The 16427-nt window shown below is 39.9% G+C and overlaps 1 protein-coding gene across 2 annotated transcripts; it reads left to right on the top strand.

The window, feature by feature from the left end:
* Positions 1-660: 660 nt before the first annotated feature.
* On the top strand, positions 661-15760 carry LOC136293631 (pancreatic lipase-related protein 2-like). 2 transcript variants are annotated; one of them, XM_066190562.1, is made up of 14 exons: positions 661-749; positions 3030-3109; positions 4053-4101; positions 5220-5374; positions 6336-6461; positions 7336-7470; positions 7970-8078; positions 8820-8939; positions 9030-9152; positions 11379-11494; positions 12433-12562; positions 13184-13295; positions 14795-14959; positions 15601-15760. In XM_066190562.1, the coding sequence occupies exons 3-14, from the start codon at positions 4053-4055 to the stop codon at positions 15662-15664; spliced, it is 1404 nt and encodes a 467-aa protein (XP_066046659.1). In that variant the 5' UTR covers positions 661-749; positions 3030-3109; the 3' UTR covers positions 15665-15760. The 2 variants fall into 2 exon arrangements, with proteins under 2 accessions (XP_066046659.1, XP_066046660.1); XM_066190563.1 differs by lacking the exon at positions 3030-3109.
* Positions 15761-16427: the final 667 nt, after the last annotated feature.

Genomic DNA, 16427 nt, shown 5'->3' with positions numbered 1-16427 from the left:
CTGGTTTTGGTAATGGAGAGCAAAATACTAATGGAATAAGCAATTAATGTTAATTTTCCTGCCTGATGGAATAAGCAATCATTTTTCCATGTTGGCATATAAGAGAAAAACAGAAGGCAGCCAAGAACAGAGGTGAAGGTATGAATGTCATCTATAAAAAGAAGAGGATCATGGAGAAGGCAAACACAAAATGCCTTGTTCATTTCCTTCCACCCTAGTTATAGGGGGCATGAATGAAGCTGGCACTGCATACCTGAAGAGAAAGGAAAGGAATGATTCTCCTCACAGTTGTACAATAACAAAGTGTTTGATACGGGATGCTGGAGCTGTGCATGAGTTCAGGGACAGCTTAGACAAGCTCATGGATGAGAAATTCTCAGGCATCCCTAAGGGATGGAGAGGCAGCATTTTGTTGCTCGCTGCTTCCTACCCAGGTCCCATATAATCCTGAAGCAGTTAACCCCATTAAAGTGCAAAGATTTCTAGAAGCCAACACAGAAGTGCTGACGTCTGACAATGCTGCTGAGCTGTGAGCTTTCCTGGTATTAGTAAACTAGCATAGAAAACCCATTTCATGCCTGTCAGCTGGAGTAAATCCTCTGAGTAATTTGTTACAAATGTGAGGATACCTTGCTCTCCCAGTAACCTTGTCGTGAACACTGGAGGAGAGCTGTGGTGTCTCCCTGGCTGCTGAAAGGCAGCAGGAACGTCACTAAATAATCACTTCACGTGTTCTGAGAAAAGCCTGGGTAAGTTAAACTTCATTTGCTCAGTATTGGCTGGAATTGATCTGTAAAAATTGCATAGCAGACGTTTATACCTAGGATATGAGACAGCAATGTCCTCATCTTACCTTAAATCAAAAACCCTTTAGTATTTTGTTGTTTTAATTTTAACTTGGCAAAGTCACTGAATCTCGTGAGTGATCTGAAATCTGCACCACCAGATTGCAGTTGAGTCCATGTTGCAGCACAGGGTTCAGGTGTGGTTTGGGACTATAATACCAGGTTTGAGAAACGCTTTTTAATGTAATGGGTCATTCACATTTCTTGAGCTCCCCTGAGAACACAGGCACCAAAATACGCTGCATAGGTAAAATGTATGAATTCAAATTTTACAAGAATAATTTATTCAATCAACTAGATTAATTTAAAAGTTTGAGTGACCTGTTTGTACAGTACACTTTCCTTCTGAAGTGTGAAGAAGTGGCGAGGATAAAATGAAATAAGGGTTTTATATTTGATGATGGTAATATTTTATATATAATAGAATTAAATCAGAAGGTAAGATTAGATACTAATTTTCTGTGGGGCACTTAAATTCTAATAAATCAACCTTTCTTTGTCTATGAATTCTAAATTATATAAAAAGCAAGCATTAAGTACTTTCAAATGTGATGCTTTATCAGAGATCTGTGTATCACACATTATTATTCTGAGTTATATTAACTATCACTGGACCCAGTTTTGTCCAGGATGACCTAAGATAACTTGGAAGCAGATTTTTGTGTGTGTGTGTGTGTGTCTTTTAAACATTTCTTCATTTTTGTTTACTTAACTTCTGTGGGTCACTGGTTAACTGATCAATTTGCAACCCAACAGACTTTAATTATGTGAGTAGAGGATAACTCAATTTTAATGTGACTAGTTCAACACTTTACTGGACTTAGTCTTGAAGAGATGAATAGGAACTCCCTGAACTTCATACTAACCTTGATTCTCAATTTTCTGTTAGGGACACAGAGTTGGAACCTATATTTGCTTCTACAATATACAGTTGAAGAAATCAAGGCTAGCTTTGTAAAAAAAAAAAAAAATGGAAAACCTTGAAAATGCTTTTGTACCTAGCATTTGTAAGAATCACTTTAACCCAGTTCATATTTGTGTGTGCTAGATATAGAATAACTCATCAGCCAGCAGAAAGGATTATACCAAAAAGGGAGTCTCCCCTTCCCGTACACCCTTGTCTTAGGAGGTGTCAATAGTCACCCTTATACTTAAAGGATTTAACATTAAAATGTGGAGATGCAAGTTTCTCATTTGTGTCTACACAGAATTACAGAGTCATTTAGGTTGGAGAAGCCCCACATACACCTACAGGAACAAAGATTTCTAGGAAAGTCTGAGCAGAAACGTGAACATAATAGCAAAACAACAATATAGTACTATGTGAAATGACATCATTATCAAAACACTAAAAAATAAAATTACTGCAATTAATACAGTTTAATTATGAAGATTCATGGTGATTGAATGTGGTGACAATCTGCCCCAGGAACTATTCTCCTCTCTTTAAAGGTATTTCTGTCACCTTTTCAAAGAAAAGTCAGGTAATTCATCTGGTAGCAAAATTAGAGTTAAGAGATCTACAAGAGGAACAAATAACAAGTGACAGACTAAGCCATTTAATTTTTAAATAGTTTTTCATACTTCTTTCTGCATTTTCTCAAGTGACAGTGTGAACCTTGCAAACAGATGCTAGCTCATCCCAAAACACCTTGTTTGTGTCTTCACGTTGCAGGAGTAGACTTAGATATCAAACACGAATTTGAAAGTTTTGCCTAAGACTGTAAGTTATTTAAGGCAGGGATCAGTTCCAGGAAGGACAGTTTTGGTATTAAAACTGTGGAGTGGAATGCAAAGGATGGGGGCTCTGCCACTGCCATCGGCGGGATGTTAAATCACAATCTCATTTCAGCATCCCACCTGCTGATCCTGAAAGGCCCTGTGTTTGTTCAGTGTTTACATCACACTTCCCAGCAACTTTTAGCTTGAAAAATAATAACCAATGGAGGACAACAACAGGCTGTTTGAGACTTTGCATTAAGTGGGTGGAGTCATGCAGCAACTGGTCAGACCTGGTTGGTGTTATCTCGGATGAAGGCTGACAGAAGGAGATCTCTTTTGGCATTACCCAACGCAACTCCAGATGGAGCTGGGAATCCAAGCACTGTGCAGTGGCAGATGGTGAGCATCCCTCTGCCACGTGCCCTTGGAGGGCAGGCACAGAGCTGTCCTGCTCCTCTCCAGGCTCCTCAAAGAGCTTCTGCAAGGTTTGCCACAAGCAGCTGAGACGCTGACCCCGAGAACTCGCTCTGAGCCTCGCCGAGGTAAAATGGGTTGCACTGGAGCCAAGAACATCTAAGGAACTGAAATAAGGATCATGATGATGAGGGGGAGGGTATTTGGTGAGGGGCTGGAGGAGAGGAGATGGAAGCAGGACGTGCTTGAACCTGCACTTGGTTTCACAGGGGTGAACTCTTTGCCCCTAACAGTGCATTATGGACTTCAGGGGACTGGGAGGACTGATCAGGAAGGGAACGCAGGGCTCTGCCTGTGCAGCACTGTTTGGATGATCTGGGCATGACATTAGATTTTTAAAAGAATTATCTATTTTCCTTTGAAGATAAGTTGCTCGTGGTAGTAGTGAGACAGCACTTAAAAGACTTTCCCTGTTTCACCTTGGAGTAAATGATGGGTTCCATTTACCCCTACGCTTACCTATCAGCTGGTGATTAAGTGATCAGGCAGATGAGGGCTGATGAGCATGCATGGCTGATAAGCAATAATCAAAATGAGTTCTCAAGACCATCTGTATGATTTATAAGCACAAAATGAGTTTGATCTTGGGGTTTCTTTAAAATGCTATCATTGACGGCAGTTCTATAAGTAACTTTTCTATGAAGTCCCAGGACAAACTTCAGTCTGTAATATGTTGTTGCAAATCCTGTAAGAATTTAAATTGCATGCCCATAAACTGCAGCTCTACAGAGAAAAAAAGTTTCTATTTGTCAAGGACAAGAAGATGATCTTTGAGGATTCCTAAAGGATACCCTGATTATGCAAAATCTCCATGGCAAACAGAAATAATCCCAAAGCTATCTTCTCAAAACCTTACTATTTTTGAGGGAGAGTTGGGGTTTTTTTTGAATATAAATCAGTAAGTGACTGAAGTTCTGAGTTCTGAGGGGTTTTAATGGGTTAAGGGAACCCTGAGGTGAATTCCAGATTCTAATTTCAACTATGTTTGAATTGTGTTCTTATTCACTTCAGATGCTTGCAGTATGGATCACTACTCTTTTTCTTCTCAATGCAGCCAGAGGTGAGACAAATAATGAATAAAGTCTACAAAGAGTAAAAATGATGTGCAGCTTACACCAGGATATCTATATTCTAGAAAAAGCGTGTTCATGGGAATGGTTTAACATAGTTCTTCATTAGGACCACTGAGTCATGTTGTGTCTTTCCTGCATTTAACTCATTGCTACTTAATTCTGTAGAGGTTTTTGCAGGTAGTAAACGGAATGGGAATCAGAAAGATATTTTTACATCCAAATTGATACTGAAATTCTTCCAGAATGTTTTCCCTCTACCCACCTTCAACTCACTCATGGTAGCTGCAACCCTGGAAGAGAGCCTGGGCACCGACTCTTCACAGTGCTATGCAGAGAACAAGAAAATAGTCTTGGTCCAAAGTACCTCTTTAATGACAGGAAAGACTAGACTTTTTAATAGCAGTAAAAATTACTTGGGATTTCACAACTGTTGTGCTATAACAGTGTGGAAGGATGACAATTAATGGCAACACCCGTGTGTCACACTGGCACCATCACTGTAGGCACAATAGAAATTGTGGAACCAGTCCTTCAGGCACAGTCCACACTTCCTGAGGCTGTGCTTTGCTCTAAGCTTCCACCCAAATTCCACTTTATTGCTTCCAATAAAATCTTATGGTGATAAAAAAATAAGGGAGATGTGTAATGTCCATTGTGGAGCAACCAGATCTATTTTAATGTTTTGGTTTCTTTTTGCTCCTTCATGAACTGTTGCACAAGAATTACCAATTTAGATAATCCCTGGATCTTGGGACTAATTTAAAGGACTAAGTGCTGAACTGTAAAAGCTGGTTTCTTCCCTGGATCAAGATTTCATTGTCTTTTTCCAAGGACTGTGTTAACAATATGTTGGACCAAACACATCCTGAGTACACCAGGCTGAGCTCCAGGCTCTGTTTGCAGCAGGAAGCATTCCTGAGGTTGAAGTCCTTGCTACAATCACCCGAGCACCACTGATACCCTTAATGACAAATGCTCAGAAGTGCCATCCTAATCCAAATCAGGCTTCTTTTTCTGTCCTGGTGTCAACCATCTCCTGCCAGCTTCGTGTACAGAACCTGTGACATTTCCAGAACATTAATATCTTTTTCTTTGTGCACCCCAGGAAGGGAAGTTTGCTACGAAAGGCTTGGATGCTTTTCGGACAGCCCCCCATGGGCTGGGATCCCGGGGAGACAACTGGCAGGCTTGCCCAGCTCTCCAGATGCTGTGAACACAAATTTCCTTCTTTACACCAGAGATAACAGGGTGAAATACCAAGTAAGGAGAGGCTTTGTTTTTAAATACTGACAGTGTACAATACAATTGTCAGGACAATTTCTTTTCTTACATATTTTTGCTCATAAGACTCCTGGGAGAACCTCCAATTCTATGTTAGACACATGATAATTTTCTTCCATCTTTTTTCCTTTTTCCTCATTTCAGCTCTCTGAGGAGCCAGGTATGTTTACAACACATTAATCACAGCCCTCTAACACAAGTTGTTACAGGTAAAAGGCTCCAGAATTAAGGGGTTTTGTATAAATGGCAGTCGCAATCAGCAGAGGCGTTTATTAAGTCACTTCAGAACAAGTCCAGCTCCTCTAGCTGAGAGGGCCTATGATGTTTTAACAAATCAGTCTTTCACTGAAGGTGAGATGTCTGCTAATTAGTGCATGACATCTCCCTTTTAAGTCAACAAAACTGTAACAAAAAATATGTAAGAGCTAGGTCTCAGAATTTCTTTAAAAGAAAATAATGTCTTCTTTCACAATACACACCAAAATTCCTACAGCCTCCAAATTTGTAAGCCTGGTGAGCTTTCCCATAAAATATAAATTAAGCAATGAAGGTCTTATCTTCAAACGAAAAAAGAAAGAAAAAAAGGTATCGTTTCAAAGTCAACCACATAATACCTTTCAGAAGATGCTATCTTTGCATTTCTATGTCCACGTTTGATAAAATCTTGCACTTCCATGGCATGTTGTACCAGTATATCACAAAGCATTGTGCAGAAGATGCCAGTATCTTTAGTTCAATTAACCAGAGGAAGTGAAGCATTTGTTGAAGTGATTAATTGATTTCCCTTCAAAAGGCAGTTTAGGAATGAGAAATAAGACCCATCTCTTCCAGGTCTAGAACTATGCCTTAACCATTGGGGTACTCTGGCCTTAATTAAAATGTACAGTGGAACAGTCACATCCTTGTTGTCTTTGTTGGTTGTTTGACTTTTTTGGCACAGAAAATTTCAGCTACAAATCCTTCAACTATAAAAGCTTCGAATTTCCGAGCACACAGAAAAACTCGTTTCATTATACACGGCCACCTTGCTGGAGCAGATCTTCCCTGGATAACAAGCATATGCAGGGTAGGTACAACTATTTCTTGACAGTCATTTGGCTTGTATTTGAGAGTTTAAATATTCACATCTGGCTTAAAATTCCCATGTAAAATTTACAGTTCTGCTCTCTTGTTAGTTCAGGGGATATATAAGGAACACAAAAGTCAGAATGAAGCCCAGTTCCACATGGCCACTGTCTTGTTCCTGGCTATGAGCACAGTGCACTTCAGCCTTCTGCTGAATGCCCTTTTGCTGCATTTACCTCCACAGGGAAAGCTATAATAAATTGATTTTTCAATTCCTTGCCAATAATAAAGGGAGAAAAAAGAGTGAGATTTCTCACCTCAGCAAAAGGTCACAATAAACGTGTCAGTTTGACTGACACATTTGATCTAATAAAACCAAAAGGCTTTGTTCAGCAGACTGGTTTCTTTCTACTCTGGCACATTTGAAAAATGAAATTGTTTCAGAATAAAAATCAGAATCAGAAAGTTCTGTCGGCAGAAGTGTCTAAATAGAATATTTTGGTTATAATGTATGAGCTTCAGGGCTGAACAATTCAAGCACATATATAAGAATCCTTTTAGATGATCCAAGCATAAAAAATTTGAAGAATAAAGCTTGGACCTATTTTGGTAACAGGGGTACTGTTACTAAGAAAAGTTGGTTGCTTAGAGCCAACCAAGGCATCTGGAATGGAGAAAAGTGCTGAAGGAAGCTTCTGAGTGCCCTCTAATCACTGGCTCCACTCTGCCTCCTTGTGTTGATCTTCAGCAGCAGGAGGAATTACTAAAGATACATCACCAGTCACACAAACAAAACAAAATATAGTTCACGCCCTGCTACAATTGTAATTGATGCCTGTTTCCTTCTTCTCTGCTGTTTTCCTGTTCTCCACCAGTTCATGTTCTACTCTGAAGACGTGAACTGCATTTTGACAGACTGGAGGGGTGGCTCCAGTGGTCTGTACACGGACGCTGTCAACAACGTCCGCGTTGTGGGGGCCGAGCTGGAGTACCTGGTGAACTTCCTCGAGGTAAAGGAAACATCCCTGGAATGTGCACAGTCCACATGGTAAAGGCCGTGCTCAGAGTGGCAGCTTTAGGTCTGATTCAATAGAGCCAGGAAAAGCAAAGAGTACCCAGTAAAGCAGGTCCAAAGGGCTCTAATCCCGCACAAATGAAAATCCCTGCTTTAGTGTCGTAATTGGTTTTGAGAAACTAACTAACGACTTTTCAGCAGTTCAAAAGGTTTGAAAATCTGAAATGAAAAGTTAAATGCCCTAGATTTAGTGTATTGGGATAAGATGGTAAATAGCCATGAACACCCTAAAAATAAAGAGGGGTAGGGATGAATGGAGAATTGCTTCTCTTTAGGTTGAGATCCCATCACCCAGAACTGTAACTTTCCCTCAGGACACTCGTCTCCATTTCCCAGTGATCTGGCCATGTCCTGGCACTGCATGGGGACATGCTGCAGTGTCACTGGCTTGTATACCCACACTGGGTTTTTTTCCTTTCCACAAACCTTCACAGAAAGAGTATGACTACTCTCCTGCCAACATCCATTTCATCGGCCATAGCCTTGGAGCACACGTTGCAGGGGAGGCAGGGAGGAGGAAACCTGGCATAGGAAGAATAACAGGTACTGCAGCTATTTCAGCTGATAAAACTTTATATTTCCACGCAACTTAAGAGAACTGAAGAATCACTGCTGCTTTCACAAACATACAACACAGAATGCAATGTGCTGGTTTGTCATAAATAACAAATTTATGTGTTATTTGTGTCCAGCCAGCATGGTGGCACACAAGTCGTGACACAGTCACACATCTCTTTCTTTTAAAAACTCACCGTTTTCTGATTTTCTCTGCGTAGACATTGCTTTGTCTAAGCCATGCACACAATGAGCAGTCACAAAGCAATTCAAGGAAAACAGGATCAGAGCTGTGTTTCTTTATCTCCAAAGAGACCTCACTGACACTGAAGTGATGGGATACCATTTTCAACCAAGATATTCTGGAAATAAAAATAGACTTTTTGCCAAAGAAAAATTTGCAAATAAATCTACATGCTCAGTGTAACATTTGAAGATTTCATATTTTTCAATAAAATGACAAAAAAACCCCAACAAACCAAACGACTATCATGGTTCCCAAAAGACAGCCAAGCAGCCATCAGCATTTTATTGTGCTGCAATGCCTTCAGTCAGCTTTCTATTAATACCCTGCCTGCTTTTCCAAGCTGTGGACCACAAAATGGATTTTTATATGCGGAGTAGAGACAGAAGTGTAATCACACATATAGCATATATAACCTGTATGTGATGATACCCATCTCATTTACTCAACTATTTACTCAGTCAGATGTATCTCCATTCATTTAGGTTTGGATCCAGCTGGGCCCCTGTTCCAGTACACTCCCGCAATGGTTAGGCTGGATCCTTCAGATGCAACATTTGTTGATGTAATTCATACTCACGCTGGTCATCTTTTCTTTGACTTTGGTAAGTTTTCATTTAAAGTGTGCCATTGGCACACAGGTTGGCTTACAGAACACCTGAGAGTGATCTGCCAGGATCCATTGTGCATTTCAGCTCCAGGGATTCTTCAGACTTGTGGCCACCTGGATTTTTACCCAAATGGTGGGAAGAAGATGCCAGGATGCAACCAGCTTCGTGTACCTCCTGCAACCCGGGATATCAATGACCTGATGAGAGGTAAATATATATTTAAAGAAGTAATACCTCATTATAAGTTACAGTTAGAAACAAACGTAAGACCTTTATATAGCTCAGATTTGGAAAAGGGAGACAATGCTCAGAAATGGAACATTTAAAACTGCCTCTGAAATACCCTCCAATATTCTTTTGTACTAACCAAGGCAAATTCTAAATGAAAACTTCAGTTAAGGCATGCAGAATTGTGCGTTACAAGCTTTCTAAGAGCCTCCCACTTTGCTGACAGGTTGACCTCAGTGGGAATTCCTCACATGAAGGACTGGTAAAATTTCACTCATGGATAATCCAAAAATGAGTATTTTAAAATCTGAGCTCTCCTTCTCCCTAGGAAGATATCACTCCCAATATTACTGGGATTTGGCCATGCCATCAAGCTTTAGTCTCTTCAAAGGGAACAGCTCAAGGTTAGAAATATAAAAGATGATAAAATGACTGCTCCATTAGTAATTCTTCCAAGAAAGCTGGGTAGCTAATCAGAATTATCCTGGGATCCAGTACAATAGATCCACAAAATCCTGTCTTCTGATCCTAACCTACAGAAATGAGAAAATCTGTTATTCACAGCTAAATGTTTTGAAATCCCTACCACTAGTTAAATAATTTGCTTTCAAAAATGCTCTCCCTTGGAACTGGTCAAGAACTTAGTAACAAAGAGAACTGAAAGCTGGCTGTGCTCAAAGTCACTTGGAACAAAAACACTTTCCCACTGGAATGCATAAAAATGTCCGCATTTAAATCAAGAAATTAAATATTTTCCAGAGACATTTCACAAGGCTCTTTGCAATGTTTTGTCATGAAGGAGAAACTCAGCTCTACTGAACACGAGCAGATGGAGTTGGTTGTTTATGCAGCTCCTAAAAATAGAGACAGCCTTAACTCCCTCCTCTTGGTTAAGCCTTACTTTGTTTGGTAACCTTTCTTTTGTTTGCTAATGTTTACATTTAGGTAGTGTTTTTATGCATGAAGTGCTTTAGAAATAATATTCAGTGACTTTTTCCCTACAGTTTTTGATGCAGCAGAAAGGCTATAGGTGTTAAGTGAATTTGCCACTAACATAAATTGAGCCAGCTGTAAGAGCTGAGGGTTTAAAAGCACAAACCCTTCTGAGTTAAAGAAGGAGCTACAAAGAAAACATACTCAGGAAGCTTTGATGATGCAGATTATTTTCGAGAAAAACAGACAACAAGTACTTTTCAGAGAGATTTTAGCGTGGTGTTTCTTTTCTTTCCTTACGCAAGGAACAATGTGTCAACTGGTCAACACCAACTGGTCTATCTTTAAGATGCAGAGATATTGCCATTAGGGGAAATTTTGATTTCACTAAAAATTGTGTTAGCTTGCAACTACTTCAGTGCCTCCCAGACCTCTCCCTGTGGTTTGGTGAGCCCCCACCACGGGCTGAAGCAGAACAGAGCCCATTTTTATACAAACAACCTAACTTTAGTACATTGTGCTTTGATAAAGGAGAGACCTCGGAATCAAGGAAAACAACATTTGCTATAAGGGATGTGTAAATATACCTCAAATAGCACTTTCTTCTTTCCCTACTGGCTGCTTATAAATTTCAGTCTGATGGGAAAAAAAGTGCTTGTTTCAAAGAGTTCTGACAAAATCATGGACACACTGCCAAATATCCTGCTTTTCAGAGGATTCCACATAATTGCTATCAAATGACTGCAGATTTTCTAGCTCTTAAAAACACCAAAAGCCACTGAATTTAAAATAATTGCAAAAATTACCTTTAATTCTAGAAATTAGTCGAAACTGTGATTTTACAGAATGCCATGTTGGGATAACTGTAAGAAAAGGAAAACTACTTCATTGTAACTACTGTATGCTTTACAAAAGCTGTAGCTATGGAATATTCCAGTCTTTGAAATATCAAAGGGGAATACTCCCAAATGCTTCTTGTTCCACCTTGGTGCATCCCCACCTCTGTTAAAAACTACCTCTTTCCAACAGAAAAAAATATATGTAGGCATAACTACACTATGTTTCTACAAAACCAGGTAATTCACACTTTAAATGTCTTTTAATCATTGCTATCTCTTTTACTTGAGACACCACTATATGTGCAAGTGTTTCTGAGGAAAAGAAACCTCAAAATGTTTCTTTGGCATGGACTCTATGTTAATGTATTGCTTTAATCACTTTTTATCTGTTGGGTTTTTGTTGTTGTTGGGTTGGGGTTTTTTTACCCTCCAGCCTACAGATCTTTCGGCTGTGGACATAAAAGAAGTCTCAGGTATTATGCTGAGAGCATCATCACTCCAAATGGATTTGTTGGGTATCGGTGTGACACATACCGAGAGTTTGTGTTGGTAAGTACCAGGTCTGGATTTATCTGAGGGCCTACAGCCCTGCCCTTCTGTTAATAATTTCTGGGACAACTTCTACACTTGGGATCATGGGATATGGGCACAGGGGACATTCAGAACTACATTCAGACTACCTTCATTCAGACCATACCCAAACCCAAGCAATTTCACAACAGAGAAGTGATGATGATCATTTAACCTTTTTTCCAACAAATGCACAAATAGCCAAGGGTCCACAAATACCAGTTTGGACAGAACCTCCCACATATCAAAACCGAACTGCCTAAATATAGCAATGCTATTTTTTCTGACTTCAATTAGTCTGCTTTCATGCTTATCTTTTTTAACCTTTTTTTTAATGGATGTCAAGGTCTTGATGTGATTGTCTGATCTATGTAGGTAGATTAAACTCATTAAGGCTCTGCATGGGAATAGATAAAAAGCTGACAGAACAAATCCCAAATCGAAAGCCCAACCTTCAGTATTCCTAAACATAAATATCTTTACCATATGAGTGAGATATCCAGCCAGACCCCCTTGGAAATGTGGTTATCCATCCTATAAACAGCAGAAAACCTTTCAGTGGACCCTATGAAAGATGAATATATTACCTGGATTTTACAGGTGGCAAGGCACAACATTCATTATGGTATTTACTTGTGATCTCTGCAGGACCACAAGGAATTAGGCCACATTTCCAACCTGTGTCTCTCTGATTTTCAGCAAGATGAAATAAGCTGACTGACCACCTCAACTTCTTTTTTAAGCACAATGATAAATACTGAAGATATGGTCTGAACTGAGAAGCAAGAACCTAAAAAAAACTAACCAACCAAATAAAAACTTGGGAAAAAGGCTGAAATACCCTAATTTCCTAAAATTTGAGAAGTGAGATTAAAATAGATGATGTCTTATAACACACATTTTTGTCTTTTCCCCAGGGAGACTGCTTTCCATGTCCAGAGGAAGGATGCCCACTGATGGGTCATTATGCTGATAAGTTTCTACATAAAACTGAAAAAGAACAGCAAAAGGTTTATTTAAACACAGGGCCCTCCCCTCCATATGCTCGTAAGTGCTCATTTTGTGGTGCATTCTAAAATGGCAAGGAATTATGTGTGAAAAAGGACCTTACACTTCTGCAGAGCTGTTGCAGTTAGTAAGTTGCTCTCCATAAAACATCTAAAAATTTTAGGTGTTAGGAACATGCAGTACCAGCATTATTTGGGAAAGCTGGCATAATTGTAAAAACAGAACAAATGATGCTCATGTTTGAGTTAGACTTGGTTATTACATGACAGCTTTAAAAATTCTATAAAGCTGAAATTGGGAGGTTTTTATGCTGTAAGTGCCTAATTTCAAATTTTAAAATGTTGCATTGTTTTTATTGGCAAAAGTTGATAAACTTGGGAACATTTCAGGATATTTTTGTTTTTGCCAAGCTCATCAAGTAAAAATGGCAGGGAGCAATAAGAAATACAATTTTAGTTGTAATTAATGTAGAAACAGACACAGGACTGGGAAACAGGAAAATTAATAAAAGAACTGCAATTTATCACAGGTGGGGTGTTTTTATAAGTGCATTTGTGTCATCCTTTTCTCTCTCTTAGAGACACTGAAACATGTAAGAAATTTAACCCTTAGGAATGAAATCTCCTTACAACTGTAATCCATTTGATTTTGCTTCCCAAGGCTGGCGAAAAGAGATACACGTCAAAGTCTGTGCAACAGAAACCATGAAGGGAGATATAGATGTAGCCTTGACTGGAACTAATGGGTTCAGAAAAAAATACACCATTGACAAGTAAGTTTGATGTGGCTGTTGAAAAGGCGGCTCTATCACTGTTATCACATGGAACGTATACACAGGTATTTTTACATGAGTCACCTTGCTCTGTGTGGTCTGTGATTTACACTGGTAATAAAAGTAGCTGAGAAGTGATTGAAGTTCTCTGTGCTGCAGATTGTGGCAAAAATGTGTTTGCTGGTCTGTCAGAATGCACCCCACACCCAAGCAGGTGTCTCCATATAGGGAAGGGTTTCAGATTCATCCCAAAACCTTTTAAAGGAAGAACACTGGAAGTTTCTTTGCTCTCCTAACATTAATTGGCTCAGTGCCAAGACAAAAACACTGAAAGGTCTGTTTACCTGTTCCTCAAAATAGTAGCTGCTCTCTATTGGGCTGTTTGCAAAAAAACCCACCTAAATAATCCATTACTTAAGGGAGAGCATGAGGCTTCCCAGTGCATTCTCAAGGTGTTGTAGCAGGTGTATGGGTCTTGTCCCTACACTGTTCTTGGCTTTGTTATTTGGGGTTTTTTTTGTATTATTTTCTTCAGATTTTCTTGAAATCTTTTTGCTTTTTCAAGGCATATCGACCATGCCTTCTCACTATTAATTTAAGCCATTTTCTTTAAGCCGTTGTGAGGTTCTGGACACCCTCAGACCCTTTGAGAAACTCAATACTGGTCCTTCTTGCTCTGTATTTTTCTTTGTTTTCTGAGGCTGGTGTTAGCATAGCAAAGTGGGCAAGAGCGCTATGGCTGCTGCTGGACTCAGGCATGGTTTGGTGATCTCTGAGAAGACAAAGAGCTCAGCCATGTACAGTCATCTAATTATCCCTTCCTCTGGGGAATATGTGAATAAGAAAGTTGCAGCTTGCCCATGAACTGTGCTGGAATATGGGATTGCTGTCCACTCAGCCTGGACTTTTCCTGTAAATGTGACTTTAAATCTCAAAAAACAGATGCTGCTCAGCAACTCAGCTTCACCATTACAAAACCGACCTCCTCTGTGTTTGAACACAGCCCCATTACTGGTCTGTACCAGGAATGCCTTTGGTTAGAAATGCACCACTGCAGCCATAAGCCCACAGATAATTTCAATGTTAATGTCAAATTGCAATGTGTGTTCTGTTAGAGTGAATAGTGATACCCCAGAAGGCACAAATGTAAACTATAATTTTCAATTTCCTTCATGGTTGAGAGCAACCGGAAACACTGAGAGAACTTTTTGTCTTGGATTTATTTGAAGATAGATCTTATTTTTCAAAAGTAACGTACAGAAGAAATCATGGCAATACTGACAAAGGCTGTGCTAACTGATATGTGTTTTCATCCTGAAAGGCACAGGAATTTCAGCAAATCTATTTTAAAAGTTCATAAAATTCTAACAGTACTATTCAAAGCCCCAACTCTCATGGCACCCCACAGAGCATGTCCCTTACTGCCTATGGTCAAGTTTTCTTTTCCCCCTCACTTCTGTAGAACACCAAGCATCACTTCTGTGGTTTTCCTTTGGCAGGGGAACTTTCCAACCAGGCAACACATACTTGAACTACATTGACACAGAAATTTCTGGGAACATTTCAAAAGTTGAGTTTCTCTGGAAAAAGCATCAAGGTCACGTCGACAGAGGCTGCATGGGAGCTGAAGAAGTCAGAATAATATCTGGGGAAAGTGGAAATATGTAAGTACATAATCTGATGATGTAAAGGTAGAAGTTTTTCTCCTAAGTTGCAGCTTCATGTGCCCGGCTCTCCATGAGAACATGGCACAGCACGCAGGAGCAGCTCTGCAGAGTTCCACACTGTGCCTGCCTGGGCAGGGTACTTCATGCTGACTCCAGCCTGAGACAGTGGGCCTGGCAGCCACTGGCATCTGCAGGACATTAGATACACTATTGGAACATATCTCTTGTTTAGTTTCAACCAAAATTAATGCAGTTTATGCGTCCACCCCACTCCATCATGTAAACCAAAGTGTGGTAAATGGGGAAAATGGAGGTAGCAATTCCCTCCAAAAGCCCGCTCCTGTCCCAAAATGAAAATGCTAAGGGAGCCTGTTCAAAAAGGCAAACACATCCTAAACGTTAATAAATAGTCAGGAACTAGTAAGTTTTTTTAAAAACAAAACAAAACAAAACAAAAAACAACAACAACAACAACAAAACACAAAAAACCCACACACACTATGTTCTCAGTCTACTGGAATCTATGCTTTGACCTAACAAGAAATAAAAACAGGGTTTATGTTGCTTATGTTGGCTAGGATATGAAAAGGTCCCATTTTATTGACAAATATTTCCTTAAACTCTCCCCCCCTTCCCAGGTCTGTGTTCTGTGGGTGTGGGACTGTGCAGTCCAGCATGTGGCAAGCCCTGGCTCTTTGCTGAGGGCCAGGAATGCCTGGAACACTGTGGAAACCCTCACCAGCTGGAAGAAGACAGTCAGCAGCGAAGGATTAAGGAGGCTCCATCAACAGACTTTGAGAAATTTACCCAGCCCCATTTAAAACCTCAATTTCCAAGTTAGTGCTGTCACCTTTTCTCCATGCAGGGCAGCTACGCTCCTGTGAACTACGGTTATGATGACAGAAAACACATATGCTACAGATTACCAGCTGGGACTCTTTTCTGTACCTGAAACAGGCACCTTCTTTATCAAAACTGTATTGTACTACAGAGGAACTTGAATTTTCTGGCAGCCTTCAATAAGAGACTATTTTCTCTTTGCCAGTGAAACTGAATTTTCCACCTCTGCTTTGCCTTTGTGACAATGCTGAAGTCAGACTTGAGCTACATCATTTGGATTAGCATTGCCCCTCCAAATTTGTCAGCATTTTGATTGTACTGGTTAGCAAAACCAGACCACTAAGAGGTATCAGCATCAGCCAAAATAAGCGTAGGTTCCTTTGTTTCAACACAAGCTACCCACAAATATTCTTCCATTTTTTTAATTACCAGCTGTTGTCTAAGGCCTGCGACTGATTTTTGCATCTGATGTGACGTTGGGTGCAGAAATTATGTGTATCAATCACATTGGGCAATTCTGTTGTGTCCCATCCTGACAACCAGCTATTCCAGAATGCTTCCAGTGAGGTTCACCAAAAGGTGTTGATGTGTTACACAAGGCTGAACGTGGCTGATCAACAGGGGT

This window comes from Chamaea fasciata, unplaced genomic scaffold (assembly GCF_029207755.1).
Source record: "Chamaea fasciata isolate MVZ Bird 193981 ecotype frontalis unplaced genomic scaffold, bChaFas1.0.hap1 SCAF_9, whole genome shotgun sequence".
Taxonomy (NCBI): domain Eukaryota; kingdom Metazoa; phylum Chordata; class Aves; order Passeriformes; family Sylviidae; genus Chamaea; species Chamaea fasciata.
Note: the sequence above shows the minus strand (reverse complement) of the source record. Positions and strands in the feature narration are given on the sequence as shown.